Here is a 14,507-nt window from a genome sequence, read left to right as displayed (position 1 = left end):
CTTCTTGTAAAAATTCGGTTTTTCTTTAAAAAGAAAATAAACCATTCCTCAGACAGGAAGAAAAAAGTAAAAATCTGACTTTCTTAAAGCTTTTAAATGCCACTTGGAAGTTCTACTCCTTTTAGGTGTACCAGAAAACAAGGTATCAATGAGATGTAAGACTATACAGAGTGGGGAAGGAAGATTCAAGTTGAACGGTATCTGCCCTAGCGTCCCCAGTATCTTCAGCAACAGCAGAATAAGAAGAGGAAAGGCATCAGTAAGCTACACATCTTAGACTTCAACTAAGGGAGGCAGATCTTCCCAGCTAGAGTAGCAGGTGGCCAGGAAGCACAGGGAAGGAAGCAATCTCTTGGGTGTAGTTTGAGTGAAGAAAATGGAGACTGATTTGGTGTTCTGAGTAAATCAAAGTGGCTTCTGCCTGCAAGGCCCATGACGCTGTGCTGCCTCCTTTACCTCTTCAACATTTTGCCAGACAAGTTACATGTCCAAAACATTACCCTTCTTACAAGTCTACTTCTCTTCCAGAGTTTCCTATTTAACTAAATAGCACCAACATCCATCCACGTAGCCAGACACCGCTCCATGGCCTCATATACAATGAGGTAAATCCTGTTCAACGGTCACATTTCAGTATCTTTCGAACTCATTTCTTTTAATCTCCACAATCCCTACCTTGATTCAGGGGGGGTGGGGGGGGTCATGCCTTCAGTATTACTCTCCTTTAAACCAGTCTGAATGTGGACACCAGAATGACTTTTTTCCAAAGGGCATGTACTTGATCACTCCTCTGCGTAAAACCCTTCGATGGCAGCTATGCATAGTGGCTCATGCCTGTAATCCCAGCACTCTGGGAGGCCAAGGCGGGCAGATCACTTGAGGCCAGGAGTACCAGACCAGTCTGGCCAACATGGTAACACCGTTTCCACTAAAAGCACAAAAATTAGCTGGGTGTGATGGTGTGCATGCCTGTAATCCCAGCACTTTGGAAGGCCGAGGCAGGTGGATCACTTGAGACCAGGAGTTCAAGACCAGCCTGGCCAACATGGTGACACCCTATTTTTACTAAAAATATAAATACTGGCTGGGCGTGGTGGCACATGCCTGTAATCCCAGCTACTCAGGAGGCTGAGGCACAAGAATTCCTTGAACCTGGGAGGTGGAGGTTGCAGTGAGCCAAGACTGCCACTGCACTCCAGCCTGGGAGGGAGACTCTATCTAAAAAATAAAATAAAAATAAAAATAAAATAAAATTAAAAAATAATAATACCATTCAATGGCTTTCCACTGTCTTTTGGACTGAGCCCAAATCCCTAACATGTCTCAGAGAGCTAGCCATCATTTATAGTTGCTATATTTGTCATACTAAATTTCTTCTTTCAGTTCTCACAATGTCCACACAATCTCTAATTTCTAGGCCTTTGGGTATTTAGAACACTCTTCTCTCCTTCTCTCAGCCTCCCCTTATCAACTTCTCACCTACCTCTTATTTGGCTAATTCAAATAATCACCACTTAAAAGCACTTAACCAAAGATGTCATCCCTGACACCCACAGTAAATGAGCTCCTCCTAATATGTAAGTTGACTGACTTCTCCTTATCATAGCATTTATCACACTTCACTGTTACTGTTACTATTGTTATCCCTACACCGAATCCCTAGAGCCCAGCACAGTGCCTGTTACATAGAAGAAAAATACAACTTTATATAAATAAATGAATTTGATACAAACTCAGGAACTGAAATATATACTTTTAGTTCTTAAAAAAATGAATGTATGTGCAAGGCAGAGTGGCTCAAGACCGTAATCTCAAGACTTTGGGAGTCTGAGGCAGGAGGATCTCTTGAGCCCATGAATTCAAGGCGAGTATGGGCAACACAGTGAGACCTCGCCTCTCTAAAAAAAAAAAAAAAAAAAAAATTTAGCCAGGCATGGTGGCACAAGCCTGCGGTCCCAGCTACTTGGGAAGCTGAGACAGGAGGGTAAGTTGAGCCACTACACTCAGGCCTGGGCAACAGTGAAACCCCATTGACTTAAACAAAAAAAAAAGGCCGGCTGCAGTGTGCAGTGGCTCAAACCCGTAATCCCAAAACTTTGGGAGGCCCAGGTGGGCAGATCACTCAGCCTAGAAGTTTTGAGACCAGCCTGGGCAACATGGCAAAACCCTGTCTCTTAAAAAAAAAAAAAAAAAAAAAAATTAGCTGGGCATGGTGGCATGCACCCGCAGTCCCAGCTACTCGGAAGACTAAAGTGGGAAGATTACTTGAGTCCGGGAGGTCAAGGCTGCAGTAAGCTGAGATTGCGCCTTTGCACTGCAGCCTGAGTGACAGAGACACTGACTCAATCGACTGATCAATCAAAGAATATATATGTATTAAACTTTGGGCTTACTTCACACATTATGCCTAACAGGTATCTTTTTTGATTTATTCTTCCAACATTCACTTCAATTACTTACCTTCATTTACTCTACAAACTGAAACTCTTACAGTACTATGAGTTGCCACCATGTCATGCAACATAACATATTGCTGAAAGAGGAAAAAGAAGTTAAAAACTAGCCAATATGAACCTACTCAAGAAAAAAGCCAGAGTGCTAAAAAATAAGTTAATTCAATAAATGTATATCACTCCATCATTATAAAATGTCGAGTCAGAAATTCAAATTATTCATTCTTTTAGTTCAAGACAAAACAAGAAGCACTTTTAGCAGGATAGCCCTGAAAACAGTACCTTCCAGTATTCCAGTCTGTGATCAGCAACCACAGATCCCTATGGCCTCTAGACAGTCAAGTGGTAGAGTCGTGACTCTAAAAAGCACCTGCCATCCCCAACCTCCTACCCCGCAAAACAAACAAAAAAGGGAGGGGGAGAAGGAACACATATTCATGCAACTAAAATAATGACTGCATTGAGAATTTACGTTGTGCCGAGTACTACTCTACACACTTCAGATGTTATTACAAAATACAAATAGAGTTGTGAAACCCATAATAAACTTGAACTTACCTTTCTAATGGAATACAGTGAGCTTACGATTGATACTATGGACATAACCACAATAGCTAGAGCATAGTAATAGTATTCATCAGTGCTCCACAGTATAACACTGAACAGCTGGAAAATGTAAAATGGGTTGAGAACCTAAAAAACAAGATTTTAAAGTCAAACTGAATGAGATACTAATGACCATACAGATTGTCCACCTTTTCATGTGACAATTAACCAAAAAGATACAAATACGTACAGGATAAGTTCCATAGTATTCTACAGCAAAATGTACTTCCCTAAAAAGTAGGGCAGGCTGGGTGCGGTGGCTCACGCCTGTAATCCCAGCACTTTGGGCGGCTGAGGCGGGCGGATCATGAGGTCGGGAGATGGAACAATCCTGCTTAACATGGTGAAACCCTGTCTCTACTAAAAAAATACAAAAAAATTAGCCGGGCATGGAGGCGGGCACCTGTAGTCCCAGCTACTCAGGAGGCTGAGGCAGGAGAATGGCGTGAACCCGGGAGGCGGAGCTTGCAGTGAGCCTAGATCGCGCCACTGCACTCCAGCCTGGGGGACGGAGTGAGACTCCATCTCAAAAAAAAAAAAAAAAAAAAAAAAAAAAAAAAAGTAGGGCAATGTGCTATCATACTCAATTATTATTATTAAACTACTATAATTTGGCTAAATAAGGTTAATTTAAATTACTGGCATCCATTTAGATTCATACCATCCAAATATAGACTCGGCTAGAAAAGGCTAGTAAGTGTATGATTTTAGCTATTCTGCAATCTGCTTTGGCAATAAAGTACATTTATTTCCAACTACTGTGCTCTGGGCTAATAGAATACAAAACTTTTAATGAAACTGAACAAATATTTGCTTATTATAAACTCAAAACACAAATTTACTTATATGTCAAAAGTTCACTGGAGGCCAAAGGAAAGACAAATGTGAGTTAATGAGTTATGTAACTTTGCTTTCTCTAAGATAATAAATAAGTATTAATTCCTGAATGAAAAAGAGATAAAGGGAGCCCTTGGCAATGAACTTCATCTACCCAAATGTCATGGTATTTTATCAATTTCATTAACCACCCCCCTACCAATGTCTTAAAATTGATGCTTCTGTACTTTTCAAAGCACTTTCATATAGATATAGTTAGATATAGTCTCATTTTACCTGGAAACCAAATGAGATAATTAGAAAACACTTATCCCAAGTTAATAGCTAAAGGAGCAACAGAGAGAATGTACTAAAGATCAGAGCTAGTTACTGATAGAACCACATTACCAATCAGGCTTTCCAATTCCTAATCACTACACTATGCTATGCTCATAAGCAACATTACACGTCCACTCTCAGGAACTGATGAAAAACCATCTTCCTTCTACCACTAAAAGTGTTCACCTAACACAGCTAATTCTTGAGCTTTAGCCAAAAACCAGAATGAGATTGGTGAACCTAACTCTGCTAGACATTCAGCAGGTAATAAAAGCAAAACTAGACAAAGTTTTAAGAATACATGCCCCAGATTCTTTCTCTATCAGAGTAAATTTCTTCGTCTTTACCTTCCAAGTAAAAATACGCAAAAAGAGGTTAGGAAAAAGAAAACCAAGAATATCTTAATCACCACTCTTTCCAAATTGACAAATCCATTGATCATGACTGTTGAGTTATATACAATAAATAGTCTTACCTCTTTAATTAGAAGCTTAAAAACAGAAGGCACTTTTACAGCAATTTCATTTACTCCATAAAGCAGTTTTCTATAACAGGAAAATACATTAATACTATTACATTATATAATAGTAGCATAATTTATGAAAGGCATTGTATTAGGTAAGGCTTAAACCACAGACTGTTCTTATTCATGTCTCCAAACACTTATCTTCTATAATTCAAACTCTCTACCTACAGAATTTAAAACAAAGAAGTCAATAGTAGATACCTATACTGGTAGCATTTAACTTCATTTTGTCTCACATCTTTATGTGTGACAAGTATCTTTCCCACTAGTCTATAATACCATGTGAGCAAAAGGTTCTCTTTTGCATCCTTGAACACACTGGATCTTAACAATTTTGAATTACAATTAACTTTTGCAAGAAACCAAATAAATTGGAGGGATCTTATTTTTTTAATACTGCACTAACAGTGTTTAGTTCAACACATTGTACATTTGACTTTAAAAGAAAATGCTTTTAAAGTTTAAATGTTTCCACTTAATTCCTTATGTTACAGTAGTATTTTCTATATGATAGAGTAATTCTTGACTTTTATGAAGTGTAAGTCTAAATGAGTGAATTTTATGTTCTACCCCTTTGAAAGAACATGCTACAGAACTGTAAGAAAATTTCTTATTGAATTTAAAAATGGCATTTATCTTTTTTTTTTTTTTTTTTTTTTTTGAGACGGAGTCTCGCTCTGCTGCCCAGGCTGGAGTGCAGTGGCCGGATCTCAGCTCACTGCAAGCTCCGCCTCCCGGGTTCACGCCATTCTCCTGCCTCAGCCTCCCGAGTAGCTGGGACTACAGGCGCCCACCACCGCGCCCGGCTAGTTTTTTGTATTTTTTAGTAGAGACGGGGTTTCACCGTGTTAGCCAGGATGGTCTTGATCTCCTGACCTCGTGATCCGCCCGTCTCGGCCTCCCAAACTGCTGGGATTACAGGCTTGAGCCACCGCGCCCGGCCGGCATTTATCTTTAACATACGCAATACACTGGTGTATTTTTATGATTTAACAAGGAGTAACACTATAAAGAAGATTACTTCTCCCAATTTACAATTTTTCATTACGGTGAATTTGAACTATCAATTGTAAGGCATACCATTATTATATGATCAAGAATGACACTTCACCAACTCTGTGACACATCCCAATTTCAGAGATGTCAAAAGGTAGAAAAATGTGCACCTGGGAACTGATGAAATACGGTATAATTTCAGGGATACCAATTCCAAAATATCAGCTTTCACATTTTTATAATTCTTAAACTGACAAGACAGTCTTACCCAAATAAAATATCAATAAATTCTCAACTACTATGTCTGTAATATTTAAGTATCTGTTAATATGTACAACTATATGGTAAAGGGTTGACTATGTATACTACTGCTTTCAGGAATTTTGAGAAGATCTAACTTTAGTTGGATAAAAATTACCTGTAGGCATGCATCCCCTTTGTCAGTCCTGCACTATGCTTTTCATAAATTGACGTACAAGAAACACCTTCATCCAGTCCCCTAAATAAATCCAAAGTTTTTACTTTAAACAAAGTTTAAAATATCCAAATTTCTTAACGCCTCATTTTTCTATATGCCTGATTTTATAAAGGTGTGACTTCCTTACAAATGCTTAGAAACCCTTAACAAAAATTGAGAGAACAAATGAGAATTTTTAAATCTCAAATTCTTAAGATAAACAATGACAAATCTAAGTCTCAAACCCAACTTCAAAACTATTCAATGTATTTATTGCAGGATAGATGAGATGGCTCTAAATACTCAAGTTTATATAATAATATCATTATCCTTAAGACTGTGCCAAAGGTGTAATAACTAAAATTAAACTTTAAAATTTTAAGATAAAGTATAACTTGAGAATTCTAAACCAAAGATGAAAAAATTTTACTTTTTAGCTACATAGTTTCTCCTTTTCAATTTTAGAGTCAAACTAAGAATTTCTATTCATTGTCTTCCATCTCCATAAAAGCATCAGTTCAAACCCTTCCCTAATGCATACCTGGTTTGAAGTGCAGAATTTACGAGTCACAGACAATGCCTAAAATCTGTAGTAATTACAAATGGGATTCAACTAACATATCTACTTTTTCCCAAAATATCTTAATTATGCTTTTTTTTTTTTTTTTTGAGATGGAGTCTTGCTTTGCCGCCAGGCTGGAGTGCAGTGGCACGATCTCAGCTCACTGCAACCTCCGCCTCCTGGGTTCAAGCGATTCTCCTGCCTCAGCCTCCTGAGTAGCTAGGACCACAGGCACATGCCACCACGCCCAGCTAATTTTTGTATTTTTAGTAGAGAAGGGGTTTCACCATGTTGGCCAGAATGGTCTCGATCTCTTGATCTCAGGTGATCCACTCGCCTCGGCCTCCCAAAGTGCTGGGATCAGAGGCGTGAGCCACCACCCCATGCCTTAATTATGCTTATTTTAACTGAGATACCAGCTATAAAACTCTAAAGCAAAGAGAGTCTTACATATACTTAATTTCAACCCTTTTTCACATTTTCCACATTGGAAAGCTAAGCTTCATAATTCACTGCAATCAGTGGAATAAGTTTAAATTTTTAAGTTTCTATGGCTGGCAAAAGACACACAGTAAATATGTTTGACATTTCTTCCCACTGAATTTGATGACTTCTCCAGAAGGCAGCAAGGGCCAGTGCCAAGTAAAAAAAAAAAAAAATTTTTTTTTTAAACAAAATGACAGCCCATTGGCAATTTTCTTTGTTTTTTCGAAACGCAGTTTTGCTCTTCTGCCCAGGCTGGAGCAGAGTGGTGCAGTATCGGCTCACTGCAACCTCCGGCCCCCCGGGTTTGAGCGATTCTCCTGCCTCAGCCTCCCAAGTATTTGGGATTATAGCCATCCGTCACCAGGCCTGGCTAATTATTTTTTGTATTTTTAGTAGGGATGGGGTTTCACCATGTTGGCCAGGCTGGTCTTGAACTTCTCACCTCAGGTGATCCACCCACCTTGGCCTCTTAAAGTGCTAGAATTACAGGCATGAGACACTGCTTCTGGCCCAATTTTCTTTAAGGCAATAGTTCTTAATCAGGAATGGTTTTTAGAACTAGGCATGTAAAAATGCCCATGCCCATTCCAGAATGTTCCAATTCTTTAGTGTATATGAGTAAAAAATCCAGGCATGAATATTTTATTTTTTACTTCCAATAGAAACTTACAGGTATGAATATTTTAGATGTTCATAACATGATTTTCTTTTTACCGCTAAAATTAAGAATTCCTTTGGCACTCTAAAGCAACGATATTAATGAGTATTTATAATAATCATTCTAAGAGCAATAAAATAGAATCTTAATTTGTACTAATAAAGGAATTACTACAGCTTGCCCCATTCTTTATCTACATAGTAAAATTAATTTCTATTTGCCTATTACTCTACTCCTCAAGTACCACAGGCTCCAAGTGTCAGTAAACAGGTAATGATTCAGATACTCTAAGTTAAGATACAGGCTATGAGGTATACTCAAAGTCACTTTGAGGTGCAACAGGTAAGAACTCAGACTCAGTAGACTTTGGCATCATACTGATTTTAAGTTTCATGTAAATGCTGCCATGGTGCAAGCTGCGGTGGGACTTATTTTAAAATGGCTAATGAGCCTTCAAACAGCAACAAGGTGCTGTTAATACGTGAATAGAAATTTAAAACCTCAGCAATTTTATGAGTACTAGAATGGACTCTTTTCTACCTAGAATGTTTTCAGGATATTCAAAGTATAATCCAAACAAAAGGAAGATACTTACTTTAAGAAATCAAAATTGTGAATGGTATCATTCCAGAAATATTTTACACTATGATGGGTGAAATAACGAATCTGTGGAACACAAATAAATGTTACACCAAAAAGCATACTATCATTTGTGACAAGTAATCTGTTACTTCTATTAAAAGCTATATATAGGATTATATATAGCATTATATATAGTAATATGTAATATTTTATATGCATTTAAATTTATCTCAAGCATTAACTGCAAACACAAAATTATAGAATATACATGATAGCATAAAATGTAACAATTCTGATTTTTAAAGAAACTTTGACGTTAAGATCACAATACCTGTTGTGATTCAGCCTGTGAATATTTACTGATCCCGTGCCTATTTTCTCCAGTGGGATTCTCAGTTAAACAAACTGCATGGCCATTTGAAAGCTTATTAGACATAGATTTTGGACTTGAAATTGGGTGAGTTTCCAAAGAAAGAACGCGAATTTTTGCACAAAACCACATTTTGAATTCATCCTTAAAGAGAAAGGGATAAGGGTAAGGAGTCAATTTTATATAAAACTGCCTGTATTTTCATTTAATTTCCATTCTTCACAAGACATTATTTCCTCATCTCTAATTGAGGAAACATCATTCCTACTCACTAAATATTAAACCATTTCATGAGGATGCTTAAATTCAAATATAAAGTGCTTTCCATTGCTCATGGTTTTTATGACATATTTCACCAACAAGTACATCAATAATTCATAAAATAACACGAATAATTCCTTAATTAGCCTATATATTTAGACTAGATTTAAAACCTCTTAAAATATGCTTCCAGTTAGGATTTTTAAAAAAGAAAAAAGGCTGAGATGTATCAGCATCACACAGCAGACAGGCAGCTGGCGTAGTGACTGAGATCTGGACTACAGTCCTAATGGACCAGTAGCCTTAACAGACAAGTATCTAATCTCTCAGGGCAATAAGAGATATGAAAGGAAGGGGGTGAATTTGATCACCTTTAAGATTCCTTTAAACTCTAATCACTATAATAATAGTTAATTCAAATACAAATCCTCTAGAAATACTAGAATTAGCATTCCTCATTTTATCCAGGCAGCGATGTTCCCTTCATCTATTATTCTGAATAAAGTACACGCAGAGACACTGTTTTACTCCTTAAATAACCAGCTACAAGTAAACACATAAACTTACAGTAGTCCTCAGCAGCACTACGTCACAGTCTTTAATTGCAGCTCTGACACAGGTCGCTTTCACCCGCCACTCAGGCATCCAATAGAGGAGGAGGAGGAGAAACCCACCAGTGCAAATCACTCCTAAAGAAACTATGGCAAGCTTCCAGCGACTCAAATTGTAACCATAAATCTCCTGCATGGACACATCAATCACATGATTAATTATCAAACGATACAGCAGATAAATACATTCCAAAGTTCTTTGTTTCCCAGATAGGTATTATTGTCTTCTCACATAAACTGTATTTTCCCAATCCATAATTTACCTTTAAATTTTGTTTCTGACCAGTTTACTGTAATATTTTAAGTAAATTTGTTGGTATTTACACTTTGTTTTTATATTTAATTTATGCCTAATACATTCTTTTCCACTGATATAGTAAATTCATATTTGGTACACTTTCCTAGAATGTTTGCAATTTCATTTTTACATATCTTTTTAATTCTTCTTGAATTTATCTTGTTATGAGGTGGGCTTTTTTTTTAAATTAACATTTGATTTTGAGATAAATTTTAGATTTATAGAAAAGTTGCAAAAATATTATGAAGTTCCTGACATCCTTTGTGCAGTTTCCACTAATGTTAACATTTCCTGGTACATTTGTTAAAAATCAATAGATTAACACTGCTGTATTACTATTAACTAAACTCTGTTTTAGGATTTCACTAGTTTTCCACTAACATGTTATTTCTGTTGCACGATATAATTGAGAGTATCACAGTACATCTGGATGAATAGATTTTAATTTACTGTTTCCCAAATGATTTACTAATTGTCCCAATACCACTGCAAATGATCAATTTGATCCACTGACAAATTGTCTCATAGTTTCAGGTTAGCTCCCCCAACAAGCATTGCCAGATTTAACAAATGAAAATGCAGGGGGCCCACTTAAATTAAAATTTCAAATAAATAATAATCCTTTTGTCTGTCCCATGCAACATTTGGACATATTTATGCTAAAAATTTCTCCCTTGATTATATGATTTTTACATTTAACAGGGCATCTTATACTTTACCTGACATCTTTCTGGCTCCCACCAACAGAAAGTAGAGAAAGCTGATTATAGAAAATTTTTGTAAGTCAAAATGAGAAATCTTTATTTGGTATTATATTTAAATCTTTTATTTAGGATTATATTAGCCAATGTTACCTCTTAAATCACCAAATGCAAAAACATACTTCTAAGTTTTAACAGACCACAAGTAAAAAAAGAATTATACTAAAAGCAACTAATAGACATACTACACAATCCCAATTCAAAAGCACAGGATGAAGAAAGAAGCCCACTGAGTTAGCTGCTGCTGCTACTGTTAATTGTCTTTTTCTAGTCCCTAAAATAATAAATTGCAGAGAGAAAGTCTTCATACTTCACAAGTAAATTAGAACAGCTGGTTACCATTTCATCTTCTTGACCCTGATTGATGATCTTCCTTTCTTCCTTGTCCATACCTACAGTGGTTTAAAGGTCTTGTGCTTCAAAACAATGGAAGATCACTGAGGGAAAAAAGGGAACAAATGTTAGTGAATTATTTTCTATCTCAGCAGACGATACAACTTCATTCCATCAACTGTCTATTATACAAGGGGTCCCCAACCCCTTGGTCACGGCCTGTTAGGAAAAGGGCCACACAGTAGGAGGTGAGTGACAGGCAAGCAAGCATTACTGCCCCAGCTCTACCTGCCATCAGATCAACAGCGGCATTAGATTCTCATAGGAGCACGAACCCTACTGTGAACCACGCATGGCAAGGGATCTAGGGTGCACGCTCCTTATGAGAATCTAATGCCTCAGGATCTGAGACGGAACAGTTTCATCCCGAAACCATCCCTCCCCACCCGTAACTGTCTTCCATGAAACCAGTCCCTGGTGCCAAAAAGGTTGGGGACCACTGTTTTATACCATTGAAGTGTTCTTTTAATATTTAATAAAATTTTGTTTAAGTATGAATTCTTCCAAAGCAGTGATGTATTCATCACTTGCTCATGGGATGTATCAAACTTTAGATGACACATAAGTAGTTTCTAAAGTGCTAGCTGGTTCTAATGACATTTTCTTTTTTTTTTTTTTTTGAGACAGAGTCTCGCTCTGTCGCCCAGGCTGGAGTACAGTGGCCGGATCTCAGCTCACTGCAAGCTCCGCCTCCCAGGTTCACGCCATTCTCCTGCCTCAGCCTCCCGAGTAGCTGGGACTACAGGCGCCCGCCACCTCGCCCGGCTAATTTTTTTGTATTTTTTAGTAGAGACGGGGTTTCACTGTGCTAGCCAGGATGGTCTCGATCTCCTGACCTCGTGATCCGCCTGTCTCGGCCTCCCAAAGTGCTGGGATTACAGGCGTGAGCCACCACGCCCAGCCTCTAATGACATTTTCAATGGGATACCAGTGCTTCAACCTGCATTACTTAACTACCACAAAACATGGCATATTTCATTAATTCGTTCAGACTAGCAACAACTTTGATATAGAACAATTTATATTCTGAGAGGAACTACTAACAGAGTCTTCCTTTTTCATTCCACAGATTCAGAAGTAGTCTAGTTTAAGCATCTTGAGCTAAAAGTACTTCACACAACTCAAATTTATGCCCTGTAGCATAGTAAAGAGCTACAACACTAGCAGTGAAACCAACCCAAAAACTTCTCAGAGATTATTAATCATCCAATAAATATTGACTGAGCACCAATTACATAAATGGCAATCCCTGGCCAAGAGCCAATCGCTATGGCAGGTTACTCCTACTGGAGAGCACTCGGCTGACTCCAGCATTCAATTCCAAGTCCACCGGGCAACCTTCTGATTGCTTCTGACTACCTAGAAAGTTTGTCCAGGGAAAAAATTCATTGAGCCCACTGACATATTTTTCCTTTTTTTTTTTTTTTGTATTTCAAATATTAAACATTCAGCTACACATTAAAGAAATTTGCAAGATGTAAAACCATGCCAGTTTTCTAACTTTTTGTTTTTTCAGAAAATATCTTCTAAAAATGTTACTTAAAATGTAATTATTTTATTTTTTTAATAAATATTTAAAATATCAGTTTTAATTCATATATGGTATCAATAGCTATAGTCCACATAAATAAAAGCTCTTTAGCATCCACAAAAATTTTCAAGAAGGCAAATGGGTTTCAGCCCCCCCGAGTTTGATAACCACTGCTTTAGATGAGGCTGATCTCACGATGGGAATATTAATGCCTTCGTTTCAGATCCCATACTCTACTCATCTACCCAGTGCACAGCAGGCTTGACACACGGTACGCACTCAAAAATGTTTACTGACTAAATGACCTGATTTTTTTTTTTTTTTTTTTTTTTTTTGACAGAGCGGAGTCTCGCTCTGTCGCCCAGGCTGGAGTGCGGTGGCCGGATCTCAGCTCACTGCAAGCTCCACCTCCCGGGCTCACACCATTCTCCTGCCTCAGCCTCCCGAGTAGCTGGGACTACAGGCGCCCGCCACCTCGCCCGGCTAGTTTTTTGTATTGTTTAGTAGAGACAGGGTTTCACCATGTTAGCCAGGATGGTCTTGATCTCCTGACCTCGTGATCCGCCCGTCTCAGCCTGCCAAAGTGCTGTGATTACAGGCTTGAGCCACCGCACCCGGCCAATGACCTGATTTTAAAAATGTGCACTAAGTAACAATACCTATTTATTTTAAGATGATATAAATTAACAGCCAAGTAAAAACCAAATGCAGAATTTTAAAGTAACCCCATACATAACATTGTTGAAACTTCCTGATGTTCTATCATAAAGTAACCAAAAAGAGGGGTCTAGCTGCCGAGCTTGGTGGCTCACGCCTGTAATCCCAGCACTCTGGGAGGCCAAGGCAGGCAGATCACCTGAGGTCAGGAGTTCAAGACCAGAACGGCCAACATGGTGAAAAACCACATCTCTACAAAAATACAAAAATTAGCCGGGCATAATGGTGGGTGCCTGTAATCCCAGCTACTCAGGAAGCTGAGGCGGGAGAATTGCTTGAACCCAGGAGGCAGAGGTTGTAGTGAGCTGAGATCACATCACTGTACTCCAGCCTGGGCCACAGAGAAAGACTTCATCTCAAAAGAGACGGGTCTGTCTATACAGTTACTTATGTCGTTTTAATAATTTCACTCCTAACTATGACATTCTTATCAAATATGTGAATACATAAACATTGGTACAATAATAAATAACCAGCAAGATAATGAACTCGGTGCCACTGGGGAAAAGGAGAAACCTTACACAATATCGGGTCCAACTTCCTCTAAACAAGCCATATGACCATACGAAATCTTTTGGGCATGGTAACAAGGTCTTCTCCACCTAGGGCAGTGTAATGGTCCTAGAGCATATTACCAGAGTTAGTCCACCATAATAATGTTCCATAAAATCAAACACTTTTGGGTGTCAGTTATTCTCAAGGGCTGCGCCTGCTACTAGAGACTATGGTGAGAGTAAGCCCAGCCTCTTTCCCTGTAGAGAAGATCAGCCATCATCACCTGAATGTGTAAACTAATAATACCATACAGGCCTACTATCAAAGGATAAACCAAAGACCTTTTGCTGTGACACTGTCCCAGCTAAACAATACTATCTGAGGTTAACCTTTAGTCTGTGATTCTTCTTAAGGCTCAAAAGTGAATCTTGTAGTCATCACTCAGCAGTCACCAGGGTCAGTTTGGGTTTGGGTTTGTTTTCTTTAAATAGAGACAGGGTCTCACTATGTTGCTCAGGCTGGTTTAGAACTCCTGGGCTCAGGCAATCCTCCCACCTCAGCCTCCCAAAATGCTGAGATTGCAGGAATG

At 38.3% G+C, this 14,507-nt stretch overlaps 1 protein-coding gene across 5 annotated transcripts in view; it reads right to left on the bottom strand.

Annotated features, from left to right (window-relative positions):
• The window catches only part of ATP13A3 (ATPase 13A3), a 90,600-nt gene that overhangs the window by 51,491 nt on the left and 24,602 nt on the right, over nucleotides 1-14,507 (bottom strand). For 4 of the 5 annotated variants that reach the window (XM_015132530.3, XM_015132535.3, XM_077991157.1 and 1 more), the window contains 8 exons: nucleotides 11,122-11,219; nucleotides 9,680-9,853; nucleotides 8,813-8,995; nucleotides 8,495-8,565; nucleotides 6,155-6,235; nucleotides 4,690-4,759; nucleotides 3,012-3,146; nucleotides 2,461-2,533 (listed from right to left, as the gene is read on the bottom strand). In XM_015132530.3, the coding sequence (XP_014988016.1) occupies nucleotides 2,461-2,533; nucleotides 3,012-3,146; nucleotides 4,690-4,759; nucleotides 6,155-6,235; nucleotides 8,495-8,565; nucleotides 8,813-8,995; nucleotides 9,680-9,853; nucleotides 11,122-11,172 (838 nt within the window). In that variant the 5' untranslated portion in view covers nucleotides 11,173-11,219. The remainder of the gene's footprint in view (nucleotides 1-2,460; nucleotides 2,534-3,011; nucleotides 3,147-4,689; nucleotides 4,760-6,154; nucleotides 6,236-8,494; nucleotides 8,566-8,812; nucleotides 8,996-9,679; nucleotides 9,854-11,121; nucleotides 11,220-14,507) is intronic. The other variant, XM_015132534.3, reaches the window with a different exon arrangement.

The sequence above is a fragment of the Macaca mulatta genome, chromosome 2 (assembly GCF_049350105.2).
Source record: "Macaca mulatta isolate MMU2019108-1 chromosome 2, T2T-MMU8v2.0, whole genome shotgun sequence".
In the NCBI taxonomy this organism is placed as follows: Eukaryota; Metazoa; Chordata; class Mammalia; order Primates; family Cercopithecidae; genus Macaca; species Macaca mulatta.
Note: the sequence above shows the minus strand (reverse complement) of the source record. Positions and strands in the feature narration are given on the sequence as shown.